The sequence below is a fragment of the Trichosurus vulpecula genome, chromosome 1, assembly GCF_011100635.1.
Source record: "Trichosurus vulpecula isolate mTriVul1 chromosome 1, mTriVul1.pri, whole genome shotgun sequence".
NCBI classification, from domain to species: Eukaryota; Metazoa; Chordata; class Mammalia; order Diprotodontia; family Phalangeridae; genus Trichosurus; species Trichosurus vulpecula.
This window is the reverse complement of record NC_050573.1, coordinates 5,719,387-5,740,130: the sequence shown is the minus strand read 5'-3', so window position 1 is coordinate 5,740,130 and position 20,744 is coordinate 5,719,387. Positions and strand designations below refer to the sequence as shown.

The 20,744-nt window shown below is 45.4% G+C and overlaps 1 protein-coding gene across 1 annotated transcript; it reads right to left on the bottom strand.

Moving 5' to 3' along the window:
- Positions 1 to 12,191, bottom strand: LOC118853842 (glutathione S-transferase theta-2-like). The gene is made up of 6 exons (XM_036764072.1): positions 11,997 to 12,191; positions 7,586 to 7,673; positions 6,441 to 6,591; positions 6,090 to 6,263; positions 1,687 to 1,896; positions 1 to 327 (listed from the first exon to the last, which is right to left on the bottom strand). The coding sequence occupies exons 1-5, from the start codon at positions 12,106 to 12,108 to the stop codon at positions 1,693 to 1,695; spliced, it is 729 nt and encodes a 242-aa protein (XP_036619967.1). The 5' UTR covers positions 12,109 to 12,191; the 3' UTR covers positions 1 to 327; positions 1,687 to 1,692.
- Positions 12,192 to 20,744: the final 8,553 nt, after the last annotated feature.

The window sequence follows — 20,744 nt, the reverse complement described above, 5'->3', positions numbered from 1 at the left end:
AATGAATGAAAAAGCATTTATTCAGTTGTTACTCTGTATCAGGCACTATGCCAAATGCTTGGAATACAAAAATAAGCCAACAAGACTGTCCCAGCCATCACAGAACTTACATCCCAATGGGGGGGGGGAGACAACAGAAAGGGGGGCTAGGCCATGAGGAAGAGGTGGAGGACATGGGCATATGGTTTGGAAAGAGTTGGGAAGTGGAATGGAGTGCTGGAGAGAGTTCATCTGTCAGTGTCCCAGAGGCAGAGTCCAGGATCTGGAGTGAGGAGGAGGAGGAGGAAGGCAGATGACCGGATTACAGACAGCATTGTTTGGAAATGTCTGGGAAAATATCAGAACACAGCCTTTGGCTGGATTATTGTGAAATTAGTCTGGTATATCCAGTTCCTCTATAGTGGGTGCTAATAATGTTGGATTATTCTTCATTAATTGATCTTCAAATATTTCAGAGTCTGTCATGTGGAAGAGCAATTAAACATGTTCTCCTCAGCCTCAGAGGGCAGAGAAGAGCAATGGGGAGATGTTTCAAAGATTCATATTTGGCATCAACATAATGAAAAACCACCTGGCTCTTGGAGCTATCTGAAACTTTGGATAGGCTGTGTCCAAAGGGAGTGAGTTCCCCACCACTCGCCATCCAGAATTTTAAACCGGATGAACATCCCTTTGGGATGGTAGAGAGAGTATTCCAGTTTGGCGCACATTAGACAGGTGGGCTCTGGGGTCCTTTGGCCTCCAAAGGCAGCCCTCTCCCCGTCCTCCAGGTGTGTCTCTGTCACTCTTGAGCCCTTTGGAGCTCTTAGTTCATTTAAAGCCCTAGGACCTTTTCTCCTTGAATTGCCATCAAGACAAGTGGTTTCCTATTCAGTTTTAGTGTTGGATTTTATTTTTCTAAATATGATTTTACTTCTGTTTGTGTAAAACCTATAAATTCCCTAACCCAGTCTGAGGATTCCAGACAACTGGGATCTTTTTCCTCAAACATTGTTGGTTGGTTCACTGATCTCTCCCTACATGTGGATATGAGCTTCTGTATTTATGTATTTGAGTTATACATATGTGTGCTGGTGTGTACATGCATGGAGGTGTGTGGATGGCGGTCATGAATTTAGGTAGAAGGAGGCAATATCTATGGATGCATCTGTCAGTACTGAGCTTATTATCACTGGGGCTCATTCCTTTGAGGATTCTGACCTAGGGAGAAATTCTAGAAGAGAAGCAGATCCTGCTTATCAGGACCTTATTTACTTTAGTCCTCACTGACTGGGGAGGGCCTGGACCCTGGTTTTTCTTTCTGCCCATCAGCTTCTGGGAAGGTCTGAGGCTGTCTAAGGAAGTAGGAGCTGTAGGCTCTGTCCCTGAAGGGTTCCCAGGTGCTACAGCCTGGGAATACCTGGGGGGTGGGGACTACAGAGGAGCTGGCTGGTCCTCAATGCACAGGAGAATGGGATGTGAAGTTGAGGAGAAGCCAGCCTCAGCTCCTGAACCAAGAAGCAATTATAGAAGATGGGTGTTCTGTGAACCCGGCTTGGGAGGTTGTTGCTGAAGATAGGAATTACATTTCTAGGGAAAAGAGACAAGGTGCCAGAAACTCTTCCTTCTTTTCCTCTTCTCTTCACATCCAGATGGCTTCCCCCTCACTTGGCCCTAATTTCCTCATCCCACAGCCCTCCATCTCACCTTGTATTAGGGGATCTTTGAAAGATGTAATCTCATCCAATCCACAGTGGCAGAGGGGATATCCTTCAAGGACTTGGGCTCTGCGCAAAGTTTACGGATGGCTTCCCGGGTCTCTTGGCATAGCTTCTCTCCCAAGGTGGCTTCCACCCTTCCACGCCAAGCTGCCAGCTTGGGCCTTCCCTCGAAGACATCAAAACCAGCATAGAAGGTCTGCAGGAAAACACCTCCAACTCAGTATTTCCCAAACTCCCCACTAATTCTCCCTGGGGGAGGGCAGAGAGGTAACCACTGGGAAGCTGGAGAAAGACTTGATGGAGAAGGAGGTGCCTGAGCTCAGACTTGGAGCAGGGAAGCTGAGGATTCCAGGGGTGGGGATGTGGGCAGGGTGGTAAAGAAGGAAAGGATTCCAGGCATGGGAGAGTTTGTTTAGGTATGGAGATTGGAAATCTCCTCACTAACCCTACCCCTTCCATCCAAACTTTCTGTTCCACCTTCCTTCCAATCACCTTGATTTGCAAACTTGGGGTTATCCTTGATATCTCCTCCATAACCATTTCTAGCCAATCAATTGCCATGCTTCATTCATTTCTTCATCTCCATTTTGTATGGCCATCACCCACTAGGGACTCATCATCTCCTGCTTGGAAAATATGTGCTTAATTCATCTCTTTCTAATCTATCTGTCTTATAGCTCCCCAAATCTTCTTCCTAAAATACAAGTTAACCCCCTATCCATGGCACTCTCTTGCTCAACATTCATCAAAGGTTCCCTATTGCCTTGCTCAAAGAACACAATGTGAATAGACTAGACCTGAACATCTGCTGTCTTGGTCTTCATAGTCTGATTTCACATTACTCCCTTCTATGGAGTCTGTGTCTCAGGAAACCTGGCCATTAAGCTTGTCTTTGAACTTGGCATCCCATTTTCAATCTTTACTAGACTTTAACACACAAACTCTCCCATGCCTGGAATCTTCTTTACCACCCTTCCCTCCCACCTGCCCCACTAACCGCCCCCCCTCTCCCACCCCCCCACACCCCCCCAGAATCCTCAGCTCACTCTCCAAGCTGAGCTCAGGCAACTCCTTCTCTATCAAGTCTTTCCTGAGCTCCCCAGTGGTTAGCACTCTGCCTTTCCTCAAGTGACCTTAAACTTTATTTCTTTATTTGTATCCACATTATATCTTCCAGTAAAACAATATGTCCTTGAGGGCAGAGGTAGGCTTTCTCTCCACCCCAATTTGTGCCCTCATCCTAGGGCACTTTAACCTACATATTCCTTCTCCCTCAAACACTCAGACTTCCCAGGTCCTCCATGTACTCATTTTCCATAACCTGTACCATTGCACCTCAGCTACACACAAAGATGGTCAAACCCTTGACCTCACCATCACCCACAAGTCTTCTACTTCCATAAACATGAGCTCAGAAATTCCTTTATCTGATCAAACTCTTCTATGGTTCCAGCTTTCCTTCTGCCTCACACTCCCTTAAGGTTTTCTTGGTCTTCACCATGATGTCCAATTCTTCTATTCTTTCTCAGGCCATCTCTGCTACACTGACTATACTGTCCTCCCTTCACCATCTCAGCCCTTGGGGAAGCATATCAACTCCACAGGACCATCTACACCCAAGCTCCTTGCCCTGTTGTCCTCTTAATCCTGAGGGCCTCTCTAAGCCCAACCCTGGATTGCACTCGCCATCCACTGCCTCTGCTCCTATGCTCGTGCTATTGAATGTAGCTGGAAGAAACCGCAAAACCAAGCTGACTGCGATCCACTACAGCCTTACCTTCCATACTCTCACCTGGGCCTTGCTGAAACAAGGCTATCCTTGCACATTTTCCTAATGTACTCAGCAGAGCCACGAGTCCAAACCTATCCATCCCTCATCAGGCTTCTTATGGGAGACTGCCTTCCACATCCACACTTGAGAGAACCTTACCCCACAAAAACTTACATTATTTCAATAAAAAATGTGACCCTCACATTTGTCACCATTGCCATTGCCAAATGCCACTTCTCCCCTCCTCCTCACCCACATCACTCAGACGTCTTTCTCCACTGTTTCCACTTTTGCTTGTTTCTCTTGTGATGAGGTGACCATTCTGCTTGCCAAGGCAACCCCTCTACGTTCACATCATTCCATCACTTCACCTCTTCCAGGAAACTGTGCCCTCTATCGTCCCCACACTCTCACTAAACTTCAGTCTCTCTCTACTTAACCTCATCTTTATCATCAACAAACATACCCACATCTCTCCCACTGTTAATCAATCCTCACTTCATCCAAGCCTCACTGCTGACTATCATCCTACATCTCTCCTCTCCTTTGTGGCTCAACTTCTTGAGAAAGAGATCTCCATCAGTGCCTCCATTCCTTCTCCTCCCTTTCTGAAACCCTCTACAGCCCAGCTTCTGATCTCATTAGTCAACTGAAAGGGCTCTCTCCAAAGGTCCCAATGATCTGTCTCATAGTTGGTAAATCCAATGGCTTTGCTCAGCTTTCATCTTTCCTGCGCTCTCAGCCTCTCTTCCTCTTCTTTCTCCTTTCTAGGTTTCCAGGACACCATCTCTCCTGGGTTTCCTCCTACCTTCTCAGTCTTCTTTAGTGGATTTCACCCAGGTCATGCACACTGACCATGAGAGTGCCCCAAGTCTCTGGCCTGGGCCTTTTTCTCTTCTCTCTCAAGGCTAGTTCACTTGGTGATCCCATCACCTCCAATGGATCCAGCTATCATCTCTATGCTAATTATTCTCCGATCTATTTATTCGGCCTTAAATTCTTTCCTGACCTCCACTCTGACTGCCTCTTGTACATCTTCAAGCATCTCAAACTCAACTTTTCCAAAACAGAACTCATTAGCTCTTCCCCCACTTCACATCCTTCCCCTTTCCTTATTTCCATCTTCTATGTGAGGTTAACATCATCCTTCCAGTTACCCAGTCTCACAGCCTCGATGTCACTCTCTACTCCTTACTCCTGTCATTTGATTGCTGTCTGCCTCACTTTCCTCAACTGTTAATTAGGGATAATATCAGCATCTCCCTCCCAGGGTTGTGGGGAGGATCCAGTGATATATTTATAAAGTCCTTTGCCAACCTTTAAGCACTATGTAGATGATAGATATTAGCTGTTATTCTAGGTGCAGAAAGTGGATTCTCCATCCACAGGAGAGTGAGCCACAGGAATCTGGGAGCCAGAATCCCAGCCAAGTGTTTCAATTAGCCCAGCATCAATGCCCCGAGGATCAAGAAGCAATCCTCCAAGGGGCCCTGAAGGTCTCCAAATCTGAGGTAGTCTCAATGGATTGGAACATGAATTTGGTTAAACCAATGGTGTGTGGAAACTAAACAAAGTGAGCCTACACTCCAAGAGTCTGAGATGGCACAGGGGAGAGTATGTCCCAAAGGCAGTGGGGGGAAATGTTTGTGTGTTCATGCCTATCTTTGAATTGAAAATCCCTTGATGTTCTAGGGCAAAATGGAATTGGAGTGCTGGTCACTGACCCCTAATAATGTGGGGTAACACAGCCAGTGAGAGCTTGAACCAACTGCAAAGACCTAGCACCACTTATGGGGACCCTAGGACCCTAAGGGGAAGAAGAGCTTGGCGTGGGCATAGGGAGCCAGAGCATACCTCATGACACTCCCTTCTACTCCTATCCTTTGCTCCCCTCTGCAGACTCCGAGATCAGCATCTCAGCTTCTGGCTGTTCTCCCACACAACACTGCACTTGCCAACTCTGTGCCTTTCCCCTGGCTGCCCCTCATTCCTGGAATGCTGTACCTCCTCATCTCTCCTTTCTGGCTTTCTCTGATACTCAGCTCAAATCTTCCCCTCAGAAGAAGCCTGTCCTGGTGTTCTCCCTGCCTTCCCCCGCCCCCCGCCGCCCCCAACTAGTGCCTTCCGCCTGGCACTGCCTCCCATCTACTCTGGAGAGGCTGTACATAGAATTTGTTATCTCTGTGCTGACTCCCCCATTCAATTTTTTATTTCCTAGAGAACAAGACTGTGGTTTTTGCCTTTTTTTCCCTTGGTTTTCCTTGTATTTGGCACAGGGCCTGGCACACAATAGCTGCTTAGTAAGTACTTGTTGGTGTTTATGACGACCACACATCCCTGGGTCCCCGTTCCCTCAGCTGTCTAATGGAGATATTAATTCTGTCCGTCCAGCTCCCAGTGTGACATGATCCCATGAAAAAATGCCAAAAATAATGCACAGGACAGCCAAAGGGCTGTGCTTGGGTCTCCCCCAGGCCCCAGGAAGGGAGTGATAAAGGAGCTGGGAGGCTAGGCTGAGGGGGCTCAGGGCAGGGACAAGCAGGGGTGGGTATCATCTGGGAAGATGTTCACTTCTGACTCTGGACAAGTCCCCTTAGCTTCCCACCTGTCCCTCATACCTGCATCAGCTCCTCCAGTGCCACCAGATCAGCCACAGAGATCTGCTCACCAGTGAGGAAGGGTTTGTCCTGCAGGAACTTCTGCTCCAGATGTTGTAGGGATTGCATCATGAAGGCTATGTTCCTGTCCACTTTCTCCTTGGGGATGTGGACATCAATGAGAGGGCCCAGCACCTGTCAGAGTGGGGGAAGAGGGTTCAGTCTCAGCTCTGCACGAAAGGTCACTTCCTCAAGTCCATCTGGGTTCATCTCTCCACCTGAAGGCTTTAGGGACTCTGATCAAGGCTAAAGTTCAGGGCAGGTTGTAAGGACTTCCTATCCCTCACCCTCAGCTCAGGCCCATTGTCTTACCCGAATCCATAGCACTGAGCCAAATGTGCCTCGAATGGAGTCAGCATGCCAGTACAGATATTCTTCAACCCGTGCCCGGGCCTGCAGGTCTAGAGGATACCAGTGAGCTGGGGTGTTGTATTTCTGACTCAGGTAGTGCAGGATGGCTGCACTGAGTGGGGAGAAAGGACAGCCTTGGTCACCTCCCTCCTACTGGCCCTTCCCAGGATTTTCTCCCTTGTGCCTTCTCAGGGCACATTAGGTTTATATGGGCATTTCCATAAATAGACCCCTTCCTTCAAAAGATTAAAGATTTCCTTTGGTCATCTCATCCAGCTATTCTTGTGTAATTCTTTCCAGGAAATTGTGCCTGTGCCCCCCCCCCATCTCTCTCTTCTCTCTTTCTCATCTCTCCTCTCTCTCTCTTCTCTGTCTGTCTCTGTCTCTGTCTCTCTTTTTCTGTGGCTAAGAGTGAGTTTGTTGAAGGGTGACTGTGGAGGACAGAAGACGATGTGATCTCCCCCCAAGACCAGCATCTTGGCCCTTGACTTTCAGTCCTTGTCAGAGGCAAAAGGGCCTTCGAGACAAGCCATCCAAATGCCCTTGAATTACACCAGGAGGATAAAAGAAGAAAAAAACAAAGAAAAAAAAGAAGACACTTGGCCAACTTCTCATAGTAATTTAGAGACAAAGCCAGGACTAGAACCCAGGACCCAAATGTCCTCTCCTCTCCACCCCCAAGTTCTATCCACTACACATTTCTCTCTCTTTCTCCTTGTGCCATGGACATTGTTCTGGTCTCCAAGAAAGCTGAGACTATGTAGCCAAGGTGAAATGCAACACAGTGTGTGTCTTTAGGCCTGAGGTTGGCTGAATCCTGTTTGTTAACCCATCCAAAGGCAGAAGGCCCCATTATCTCTCCCTTCTTCTCTCTATCCTTCCTTTCCTTTCCCTCTCCCTCTCTGACAGTCCATCTCTGTCTCCCTTTCACCCCTGTACTAACTTCACAACCTTAGCCAAACTTTACAAAAATAACAAGGGTTCATCTCACTCCAAAAGTCTTTCAAAGACAGATAGTGAAGGAAAATTTAGGAAGACAATGAGGGTGTGAGTGTGGGAGGGCACAAGGGCAGTAGGGGAGCTGGGCCCAGGGCCAGGAAAGGTACCTCTCTGCCAAGGTGAAATCTCCATCTTTCATGGCCGGCAGTCTCTTCAGGCTGTTCACTTTGGCGAAGTCATCAGTCATGTGCTGCCCTAAAGGGAGAGCAGATGTGCCAAAGGAGGCAAGAAGGCCCCTGTCCCCTCCCCACAACCTGTAGCCCTCAGGGAGCTGGCCACTGCTTCTCGGTGCTTGGGCATCCATGAAGGGTGGTGACGCACTGGTTGCCCAGGTTCTCATTGTGGGGCAGTTGGCCAGGATGTGTTGGTGAGCATATTAGGGCTGTCACTATTATCCTCACTCTTTGTGACTCCTCCCTCCTGGGGAAACGGCTTGTCCAAGGAGGTGACCAAGGTCATGAACATGGCCAGCTCAAGGTCAAGGTAGGGAGAACTGCGCAGGACACAGCCCTGAAGGCCTCTTCCAGTCAGCCTAGTCCAAACCGTTTGTTCCAGAAGAGATCAAGCAGGTGAAAGGAGCAACAAGAGGGTGTGCCTGATTCTGACCAAAAGGGAGAGAAAGACCAGTTGCTAATGTGGAAATGATGGAACCCCTGGGGAGAGGTGGTCATTCCACCTGAGAGCTTGTGATTTTGTTGTTGTTCAGTCATTTTCACTCTTGTCTGACTCTCAGTGACCCCATTTCAGGTTTTCTTGGCAAAGATACTGGAGGGGTTTGCCATTTCCTTCTCCAACCCATTTTATAGAAGAGGAAACTGAGGTAAACAGGGTAAAGTGACTTGTTCAGGGTCACACAACTAGTAAGTGTCTGAGGCCAGATCTGAATTCAGAAAGATGAGTCTTCCTGACTCCAGGCCCAGTACTCTATCCACTGTGCCACCTAGCTGCCCTAGGGTTTTCAATAAAACACTGCAAAGTGGGTGTGGTCTCCTGTGCACCCTGAATTTCTGAAGAACAGATCCCCAAGGGTTCTGGGAAAGCTTAGGTCCCATCTCATGGACCAACAGTTTGTAAGGAAAGTTACCCCAAACCAATGGGTGGCTCTCAGCAATGAAATTAATCTCTGAAGGTGCAAAGAAATGATTCCATGAGATATAGAAACATTGGAGGTGTCTAAAGAGATGGATGTGAGGCCACTCAGACTTTTTGAACAATCATGTCATCCCACTGGTAGATGGGATAATGTAGAAGCCCTAGTACAGCAAGTAATTTGACAAAGCAACTGACTCATTTTATCCATGTGTAAAAGATGGAAAGAGGTGGGCTATATGATAATACAGGTAGGTGGGATAGAAGCAAACATCATGGTAGATTCAGATCTGGCTGAATGATCAGACCCTCACAGCAGATATAAACTGTTTGAAGGGGGCTTGGAAAATGTTCTCTCATGAGGTGTCCTTGGCCAGTCAATATTTTTATCAGTGATTTAGATGAAGGCATCGATAGTGCAAAGTGCCATATTTCCAGGTGCTATGGAGAGTTAGTATGTTAGATGACTTAACCTCCCACCTGGCTGAAGTCTTTGGGACTTGGCCATCCTCTCCTAGAATCTCTTCCTCTTGCAAGATCCCATCAACTCTGACACGTACACCTCCTCAGAATGTTTACTCCTGGGACCTCTTCCTCCCTCTGCTTGGGTAGTGGAGATCCTCTATTTAAGGAGGGCACCCATCTCATCCTTTCCTGCCTAGCTACACCCTCCTCCATCAGGCCTTCAGGCCAGGTGCCGTTCTTCCCTTGGCAGTTTTTTTTTTTAATGTGCTGTCTTTTCCATGATATTGTGAGCTCCTCAAGGGTGGGGACTGTCTTTTCCCTTTTTGGTGTGTGTCTTAGCATTTATATAGCACTTCAAATGTTTGGAAGGAGCTTTGAATGCATTAACTCATTTATCTTCACAACAACTTTGTAAGGTGGGCACTACCTTTATTTCCATTTTTCAGAGGAATCTGAGGCTGACAAAGGTTAAGTGGCTTGCCCATGGTCACAAAACTAGTAACTAAGGAAGGAGTTGAACTCAGTTCTTCCATGTACTTCAAGGCCAATACTCTATCCACAGTACCACCTAGCTGCCCAGGATTGATTAACTCCTGAAAGACTGAGGGATTTTACAGAGGAAAATGTTTGATACAATTGGAAAAGGTGGCTTTCTCCAGTTCATTTAATAAATATTGAATGAAGTGGGCTGAGGACCCTGAGCTAAGTTGATTAAAATTATGTGTGTGCAAACTGTATTAATTAATGGGAAATACACAAACATGATCCCTGGATGTAGCTTGTTCTTCATTCTCAAAGAGGACCATGACATCAGGAAGATGATGCCATGACCTGCAAGTGAATTGGAGTCCAGGGAGGGAGGGCTGTGCAAAGTCACCAGCCTCACTTCTCCTCCACAGCCATCTGAATCCAGTGGCCATATACAGATCAGGACAACTGGAGATGGCCCCACCCCTGGAAGACTCTGGAGTTTGAGGTATTAAGATGAAAGATGAGGCTGAGTCAAGTAGCTGGCTCTAGAGGCCAGCCAGTTTCCAGGGCAGCCCCCAGTCACCTGCTCAACCCATTCATTGGTCCTCTTTGAGAAAGAAGGAGGAACACCAAGGCAGCAGCACTTCCTCTTCCAATCCACTTTTCTCCCTCCAGTTTGTCAGTCAATCCCTTAGCTTCCTGTTCCTCCCCTCATTGTCTTTCCCCCCACTACTTTAGCCAGATTGGAGAGTTTTGATTTTCCCATTTAATTCAATTATCTTTAGACTACCTACTTTTTTTTCAAAAGAGTAAGTAGTTGGCCAACAAAGGCAAGCCGTTTAACGTGGTCATGGAATTTAAGGGTGCCAAAAAGAAATAAGGGTTGTTTCCCTTGCAAGGATGGGAGTTTATATTATTATGTAGAGAAGCTGGGAAGGAAAGAAAAAAGGAAGAGAGGGAGGAAGGAAGAGGGAGGGGGAGAAAAAGGAAGAAAAGAGGGAGACAGGAGCACAGAGAAGAGGAAGGGGAAGGTACAGGGGGAAAAAGAGGGAGAGAAAGAAGACAGAGAGAGCAAAGGGGATAGCGACAGGGAGTCAGAGAGGAGGAAAGAGAGAGTTATTTTCCATAAGTTTTAAGCAAAAAAAAAAAAAAGTAGCATTACCAATAGAGATAGATGAGAAAAGCAACCCGGTGGAACCACTGGTCCCCTAAGTCTGTCTAAGAGAAAAATCTGCAGGATGGGGGACGAGGAAGCAGATGGTAACTTTGTCACTGGTTTGAGCTGGAGGGTTGCAGTTGATCTCAGCACTAGTACTGGGAGCTAGTTGGCCTTGTGGCTAGAGGACTTGGAGTCGGGAGGGTCTGGGTTCAAGGAATACCTCAGACACACGCTGGCTGCATGGCCCTGTATAAGCTCCAGAAACTTTGCCCCTTCCCAGGCAACACTCCAAGACTGAGCATCAGAGGTAGTGGCAGGAATCTTTTCATGCGTGTTTACTAAGTGAAGTCAAGAAGCACCTATTAAGTGCCAGCCACTCCACTAAGGGGGGTGGGGTGGGGAGGATACAACATCAAAGAGTTCTGCTTTGTTTCCTGTCGTTTATTTATTTATTTTTAAAATCATGCCTCTGTACCCGGGGAGGGCTAATTTCCAAAGCACCCAGGAGGGTGCAGGTGGCCCAGGCTGCTCTCAGGACTGGGAGCCTTGGACTGTGGGCCACAGTATTCACAGCGTGACTGACTCAGACACAGCTGGGCCACCCCAAGATCTGAGGTCCAGCTCGGGCTTCCCGAGGAAAAGGATTTTTTTTTTCACAATTGAGGGAAAGAGGGAGGGAAAGAGAGTCAAGATGGGGACAAGAAAACTTCCCAGGGAGAGCACTAGGGAAAAGTGAAGGTGGGGGGGAGGGAGGGAGGAGGCAGGTGGTTTTCCCTTCCCCTCCTCCCCTCATAAAGCGGCACATTGCGTTCTTTATAGAGAGGAGGCTGCTTTACCAAGCTCACATCCCTCCTCAGCCACTACGCTTACCTCCCTGGCTTATCTTGGTCATTAGATAGCATCAAGCAGGGCATGCAGTGACTGGCGGGACACCCGTCTTTGCCTCTTTCAAACCCCAGCCAAAGGGTTCCCTAAATGTCAGGGAGCTGGAGGAGGAAGGTCCACGGCCATCTTGAGCTCCTCCCTCCGATCCCATTTTGGTCCCCCCCCCAATACCTACGATGATAGAGTCAGGGCGGGGGGAGCTGTCCTCTCTTCCCTAAGGAGCCCGGGGCCCATCCGCAGCATCCCCCACAACCCGATACGTCTCCCCCACCCCCACTTTCAGTCTGAAGGGGGAAGGGGGCTTGGCTGGAATGGAGGCGGGGGATGGAGTCCAGGACGTTTGGACTCCTCTGGACTCGAGCTGAGCTCAGGGTGAATGGGGGTAGGGTTTGTTCAAGGATGGAGCAGAGATTGTTTGGGATTGGGGGCAGCCTGGTCTGGGCGCTCACCCTGGAATATCTGCACGCTCTGCACCTCGAAGGGGATGCGATTAACCTTGGCGAAGAGGTAGACCGCACGGCAGGGCTGGGAGATAAAGTCCAGGTAGAGCTTCAAGGCCATAGCTGCAAAGAGCTGCGGGATCCGATCGGTGGGGATCTAGGGATCCAAGTGTCCCTGCCTAAATAGGGTCCGGGCAGTCCTCCGCCCTCCGAGAAGGCCAATGCAAAGGCCCGGGGGTGGGGGGTGGGTGGGAGAGGGCGTGACTAGTTCCTAGAGATGTAGTGAGACAATCCCTTTTGCTCCCCCCACGCCCCTCTGGGCGTCAGGCCAAAACCGGGCGGAGCGAAAAGAACTGGGCTCTGGGGACTGGCCTCCCCCCACCCCGCCTTCCTCTTCCCTTTCCCCTCCCCCTCCCAGCTCCTCCTTCTCTCCTCCCCCCTCCCCTTTCCCCCGTCCCCCCTCCCGCAGGCTCACTGCCAAGGATCTGACCTTGGGGGAGGCAAGTCTCCAAGTCTCTGGGCCGCCTTCCCCCTCTGTAAACCAGAGGTCGTTGCTGGGTCCTTTGCCGCGGCTGCCCTGACTGTTGGAAAGCTAGCCTGGCTGGATATGTAGAGGGAGAAATGAACCCAGGGATGTAGAAATCCCAAACCAAAATTCCCAAGGCAAGGCCGCCTGGAATGAATTCGCCAACCCAAGCATTCTTTAAGTCAAGGAGGCGAAGATTTTGGTTCCCTGAAGGGTCCAAGCACAAGCACCCCATCAGATAAACCTTGGAAGGGCCATTGCCCCTGGAGTGAGTCCTATCTGGGGCAGAATGGGATGAACCAGGCCCCTTTCATGATCCCATTCTTGCCCATCTGCTTCCCCAGGGGCCCAACCACTACCTGACCCCCTCCCCCCATCCAGCTGTGCTCCCCACCTCCTCCCCCTTCCCCCACCCCATCCCCTACCACCCTTCCAGCAGGATACAAGGGGATGGAGGCAGAGGGCTTTGTTTGTGTCTATGCCCTTTGTGGAAAATATACTATTTTATATCATTTTTAATTTCAACCAGACCCAGAGCCTGAATTAATGAGTAACTGGAATAAAATCCAGGACCAGGGCTTCTTTGTTCTCTAGAGTTTGCTCAGGAAATACCCTTACCTCTGTCAACAAGGCTGGATAAGACTGACCTAAGGACATTCTCACCCCTGTTAGCCATTAAGGGATGAGACCCTAACCCCAAGAGAGACTACCTCGCTTAATATGAACTGACCTTTGTCAACATTCTATACAACCCTATTCCATTAAGGAAAATCCTCTTCTTGTATCATGGTTAAACATACATGGGGGTCATAAAAAATGAGGTAACACAGGCTTGCTGGGTCTGCTAAAATAACGTATATAAGTTTTCTCATTCCTTTGTTCAGACAGCCAGAGCTTATGCTCTGACTCCTTGTATGTACAAGTAAGCTAGCTTAGCTATGCTTTAAGGGAAAATGATAAACAACATGGATTTTTCTATCACCTATAGCTTGTTTGCCTCCTTCAATCAAACTTTCAGGTTTAACAGTTATGGTGCCATGAACTTCGGATGGAAATAATGGAAACGGGACAAAGCAGCCCAAACTTGCCAATGCTTTGGGTGCCATAGGATTAATTTTTCCTGGAATTTTGGCCTTGACAAGGTGGGGGTAAGTTGTCTCTCTTCCCAGCTTCCAAAAAGGACTCCCACAAAATTGGTTGAAGTCCTAAAATTCCCTTTAAGCTAGCTCTGGGGGCAGGGATCAAATCTGTGGTCAAACACACATAGATCCCCTGGAAACACTGATTGATCTAGAAAATTAGCTATGGATCAGTCAAAAAACTAGAATTAGAAGTCCAACCGTTCCTCCACTCCCTCTACCCTATTCCTCACCCCCTCCCTCCCTTCCTTCCCTTGGAGGCCCTGATCCTGGGGAGAAAAACTGCACTTTTTCTGTTACCTCCTCCCCCTCTGCCTCCCAGTACCTACTCTAACCGGAGAGGAGTAACTGTTCTGCTACCGTTGCCCCCTCTCTCTTCTCCTCCCCCTTTCCCCCTTTCCCCTAAAGGCTCTGTTTTTGCCTTCTGCCCTATTCCTGCTTCCTTCCCTTAAAGGCTCTGATTACAGGGAGGATAAATGCATTTTATCCTTACTCCTAGCCTTCCCTTACCTGTCCTAGTCTTCCTCCATCTCCCCTTTTCCCCCTTCCTAAGAGATAGGATATGGAGAGTCAGAAAAATCAGGAATGCCAAGGCTTCCCCAAAGACCATAGGGGTGCTAATAGCTAAACTCATGAAAGCTTTTAATTCTCTGTTGTTTAAACTCTGAGCTCAGTCTGTATTTGTTTTGTTAATTGTCTGTTAATTGTCTGTGTGAGAGCATGTGCTCTATGTCTGTACCATGTAAAATCTGAAACGCAGGTAGCCAGAGCCTATTATTTCAAATAATGTATTTAATGCTGGAATTAGTTGATATTTAAATGTCTGATAGAATTCACTTGTAAATCCATCCATCTAGTCCTGGGACTTTTGCTTAGGAAGCTCAGTTATGGTCTGTTCAATTTCTTTTTCTAAAATATGTCTATTTAGATACTCTGTTTTTTCTTCTGCTAATTTAGGCAATTTATGTTTTTGTAAATATTCTTCCATCTCAATTAAATTTATTGCCACATAATCGGGCAAAATAACTCCTTATAATTAATTTCATCTTCCTTAGTGGTATATTCACCCTTTTCATTTTTAATACTAGTGATCTGGTTTTCTTCTCCCTTTTTTTAAAATCAAATTAAATCATAAATATAGGTTATACATTATGACCAAAATGGATTTATACCAGGAACACAGGGATGGCTTAACATAAGGAAAACTACTAACATAATTGATTACATCAGTAATAAAAGTTAAAGATTATATCAATAGATGCAGAAAAAGCTTTGGATAAAGTACAATATTCATATCTGTTAAAAAACACTTGAAAGCACTAATGATTATGGATGCAAAAACCCTAAATAAAATACTAGCTAAGAGACTACAGCAACATATCACAAAGATTATACAAATGGGATTAATACCAGGAATGTTGGGCTGGTTCAATATAAGGAAAACTGTTAATATAATCAATTATATCAATAAGAAAATAAACAAAAATCATATGATTATATAGATATATAATAAATACCAATAGATGCAGAAAAAGCTTTTGACAAAATACAGCACTCATTCCTATTTTTAAAAAGCACTTGAAAGCATAGATATAAATGAATTTTTCCTTAAAATAATAAGAAGCATCTATCTAGAAACCACTAGCAAGCATTATTTGTAACAATGTTATGCTAGAAGCCTTCCCAGTAAGATGAGGACTGAAAGGAAGATGCCCATTATCACCAATATCATTTAATATTGTACTAGAAATTCTAGCAATAGCAATAAGAGAAAAAAATTTTAAGGAATAAAAATGGGCAATGAGGAATCTCTTTTGCAGATAATATGATAATATACCTGGGAAATCCTAGAAATTCAACCAAAAAATCAGTTTAAACAATAATTTTAGCAAAGTAGGATATAAAATAAGCCCACGAAAAATCATCGGTATTTCTATATATCACCAACAAAGCCTTGCAAGAAGACGTAGTACTAGCTGTTTCATTTACAATAATTGTAGACAATATAAACTACCTGAAAGTATACCTGCCAAGACAAACCCAGGAATTATATGACCATAATTACAAAACACTTTTTTATACAAATGAAGTCAGATGTAAATAATTGGAGAAATATTCATTGTTCATGGGTGGGCTGAACCAATATAATAAAAATGACAATTCTACCTAAATTAATCTACTTAATTCAATGCCATCTCAATTAAACTACCAAAAAAATTATTTTATTGAACTATAATAGCAAAATTCATTTGGAAGAACAAAAGGTCAAGACTATCAAAGCAATTACTGAAAAAAACATAAAGAGGTCTAGCAATACCAGGATTTGTTGAACCAAGTCTTCCTAACTCCAGGCCCAGCATTCTATCTCTCCACCAACTGCATGGGGAGGTGGAGTGATGAGTCAGAATACCAAGGTTCTGAAGATGCCAAAGATAATGAGGGAGGTGGGAATGATTGGATTGTGTTGGGCCATCAAGGTAGGAGTAGTGATGTAAGAACTAGGAGCAGGTCAGCCTGGCCAAGTGCAATTTGAGCTGAAGATTGAGCTGTAGGATTCAGAATTGAAAGGGAGCTCAGATATCATCTAGACCAAACTCCTTGTGTTACACACGAGGAAACTGAGGCCCAGAAAGATGGAGCTACTTGCCCAGGTCACCTAGTAAGTCACAGAGTTGGTCTAGGCAACAAATCCTCTACTGGTTCCATTCTACCACACTGTGAACCATCCTGAATGTAGGTGACAGAAAATGGGGTCTGGAGCTCAGGAGAGAGGTCAAGGTTAGATCTTGGGAAGTCATCCATCTATACTCCAACTGGTGGGCCACTAGAAGGGCTGAATTCAAAGCCAGGCTCTGGGCAAGTCACTTAAACTACATCAGCATCTCTAGAACCACATACTAAGAGCATTATAAACAGGGGTAGGCTTTCCAAGCGATCTAGATCTCTTCCCCCAAAAAGGGAAAATATCTGGAGAGCACAAAGGCTAGCCCTATGAGAACCAAATCCCTCTTTTCCCCAAAGGGGAAGAAAACCAGAAGAAAATGAAATTAAATAAAATCTTTATTAAACATGAAAATAATACGCTCCTGGGAACAGAGAGCCTTGAAGCAGTTCAGCTAAGCATGGCATATATAGGATACACACACACACACACACACACACACACACACATACACATACACATACACATACATATACATATACACATACACACACTAAGCATGGCATATATACTTTCCAGACAGAAAAGGCAGGGTATTGGAGAAAGAGACAGGGGTAGAGAGCTCCAAGCCCATGTGGGGTGAAGCCAGGGATGGAGAAATCCAGGGACAGACAGTTCCAGGGAAAGAAGCACTGACGTATTTCAAGGCTTGAGTATAAACAAGATAGGCAGGTTGTTTCCAAGGATCCTATAAACTTCTGCAAGTCTCATAAATTACAAGATAAGCAGTATGTTGGATATGTCAGGATGCCTCCAAGAATCCAAGGTTAGCCAATAGTTTGTCTCCAGAGACCACTCAAGGCTGGCTTGAGCTAAACCAGCTGCAGGGTCACTGATTCTGCACTTCCAGCTTGGTTTCACCCTTGATCACTAAACAGGATTGTTGGTTTGTCAATCCATTCTATATCCTGATTGTTCAAATCAGTCCCGTAAAGCTCCCCTCAGTTACCTGAATAATTGGGGGATTATTGGGGGGCTCAAGCAAATCAAGGGAGTTAACTTATCCATTTTCATAGCACCTACCTCATTTGTGAGACTCAAATAAGATACTATATGTAAATTGCTTTATAAACCTAAAAATACCATCTGGATGCTAGTTTTTATTATTAAATAATAAAGCATCTAGATAATGCAGTGGATAGAAATAGGACTTAAAGTCAGATAGACCCAAATTCAAGTCTTGCCTCAGAAACTTACTAGCTTTATGAGTTCAGACAAGTCTCAACCTCTCTATGCCTCAGTTTCCCCATCTGTAAATTGCGGATTCAAATAGCACTATGCTCCAAGGTTGTTGTAAGGATCAAATAAGATAATATTTTTAAAGGGCCTGGCACATAGTAGGTACCTTATTTCCTTTCTTCCTACTGCTTAAGAAACAGAGATGTTGATCAGTGGAACAGATTAACTGCACCTTATACAGAAGCTAAAAAGCACAGTAACCTAATGTTTAATAAAAACCAAATATCCCAGATACTTGGCAAAAACTGCTATGGAAGCTGGAAAGCAGCCTGGTAAAAATTAGGTGTAAACCAACATCTCACACATAAGAGCACATGATTTAAACATAAAGGGTGATCAGAAAAATAAATTGTGGGAACTAGGACAAAAAACCTTTCAGATAAATGAATAGGAAATGAATTCTTGATAAAGCAAGGGAGAGAGACAAAGAAGATAAAACAAGTAATTCTGTTCACAAAAAATTCAAATGGTTTTTGCATAAATAAAACCAATACAGCTAAAATTAGAAGGGAATAAAGGAACTGGAGAAAAAAAAATCTTTGCATCAAATTTCCCTGATAAAGGTTTCATTTCCAGGATGTGTAGGGAAGTGGTTCAAATTTATAAGAATAAGTGCCATTCCCCAATAGATAAATGTCAAAGGATATGAACAATCAGTTTTCAGAAGAAGAATTCTAAGCTATCAGTAGCCAGAGGAAAAAATGCTCCAAATCACTAAAGAAAGACAAGTTAAGGCAACTCTGAGGTTTCACCTCATACCTCTTACATTATTAAGTTTGCCGAAAAGGAAAAGAACAAGTGTTTGAGGGATTGCGGGAAAATGGTTAACTCTAGAGCATTGTAAGGTAGAAGTGTGAATTGGTCAGGCAATTCTGGAAAGTAGTTTGGAACTATGCCTAAATGGCACTAAATGATGCCTATGCTGTGACCCAGAGATACAGCTGGGAAGGGGAAGAGAAGGGCATAAGCATTTACCTAGCACTGTCTATGTGCCAAGCACTGTGCTAAGCTCTTTTTCTTCCTTAAACAAATAATATCTCATTCGATCCTCACAATTTTCCCCTTCATCATTTCTTATAGCACAATGGTATTCCATCGCATTCATACACTATAGCTTGAGGTGTCATTACCCAATTGATGGACCTCCACCTGAGATTCCAATTCTTTGCCATAGCCAAAAAGAGCCGCTCTAAAGATTGTACCTATATATCCTTCTTCTTATTTTGATCTCTTTGGAGTACAAGCTTGGAGGAGTGCCATCTTTGAATAAAAGGTTATACACAGTTTAGTGACTTTGGGAGCTTTTTAGTGATTTAAGTTCCAAATTGTTTTCTGGAATGACTGAACCAATTCATAGCTCCTCCAGCAGCATACCTATGTGCCCGTTTTTCCCCAGCCCCTCCAGCATTTTGTCATTTTCCATTTTGGTTGTCATTGACCATCTGCTCATGGAACTTGAGTTACTTTGCCTTTCTCTAACAGTGATCTGGAGTGTTTGGATCTTGTTCTTATATGAATCCGTTCCATATTTATCTTGGAGGTGAGACCTTTGTCAGAGAAAACTTCGGGAAAGATTTTTCTCCAGGTTTACTATTTCTCTTCCAATTTTCACTACACTGATTCGTTTGCAAAACTTTTTTAATTTTATGCAATTTTTTTCCTCCTATAATACTCCCTTAGTTGGTCATGAATTCTTCCCCAACTATTTATCTCAAATGTAATTTCTTCCTGCTCTTCTAATTTATTTATGATCTGACCTTTTACAGCTAAATTTTTTGGGTTTGGGGGGGTGGTTGTTTGTTTTTAAGGAATCCAAACATCAATTTTGTTAAGCTAAGCTTAGTGAGTGCTTTGCGTGAAAAGAAGCTGCAGTCATTTGGGTTTTTTAAGTGACGTTATGAAGTTGATTTAAAAAAAAAGACAAGACCTAAAGAAATTTACGAGCCTAATGAAGCTTTTATCCACTTTACATTTGAAGTTTATCATGGCTCGCCTGCCATCTTTGTACCTTTTTTTTTTGAGTGGGGAGGGCCAGGCATTTAGGATTAAGTGACTTGCCCAAGGTCACACAGCTAGTACATGTCAAGTGTCTGAGGCCAGATTTGAATTCAGGTTCTCCTGGCTAGAGAGCCAGTGCTCTATTCACTGCGCCACCTAGCTGCCCCTGTCTTTGTATCTTTTCCCACACCTCCACTGTTGAGTATTGCGTTCAGTTCTGGACATCCCATATTCGGATAGGTATGGCTAAACCCATAAACATATAAAGGAGAATCACCAGGATATAAGGGCACATGAGGACAGGGTAAAGTGACAGGCTTTGAAGGCAGGAGACTAGTTCTCTAACACACTTGGATGACCTTGGACAAGTCACAAGTTTAAACCCCAATCTGAGGAGGATATCACCTCTTTCCCATCCCATTTGATGACATCATAGAAAGAAGACAGGCCAGAACTTTCCCCCCCCACCCAAGAATTCGTTAGCGTCTACTATGCGCTAAGCGGAGGGATAAGAAGAGTAAAATGAAAGAAACAATCCCTCGTTTCAGCACGGAGCTGATGTTCTAAGGAGGGATCCAACATGCACACACAAATATCAAGTGAACAAGTGGTAATTACTAGACTAAGTAAAAACACGTGTTTATGCCCCGCTTTCCCAAACCCCTCCTCCCCCATCAGTGAAGATACTCCTCTGGACTTCTCTTTTTCCTAAACCCCAAAAGAAAGTAAGTTCACTCTTCTTCCTCACTTCTCAAAGCTCCAGCCCACGGCTCAGAGGCTGCGTCTTCTCTCCTCCCGCCATTCATGTATTTACGGCTACGCGCTGCTGTAACAAAATGTCTTTTTGAGGCCAAGCTTTGTTTTCATTTTTGTCTTTGGCCTGGCTTGGCCTGGCATGTAGTAGGAACTTACGCTCTTGTCTGATGTTCCTTCCAGCTCGGAAAATTTGTGATTCTTACTCCGCAAACAGAGGAGGGAGAGCAGACCGGGGAGGAGGGGGAGGGATATCAGTCAGCCAATGGGGTGCCCGCTCGGTGAGGGGGCGTGCCCCTCCGCATTCAGAGCCATCCTGGCGCAGAGCCCAGTGCTGAGCTCCCCGTAGCCCAGCCCTAGGCGCGGCTCCAGCTCTCGCC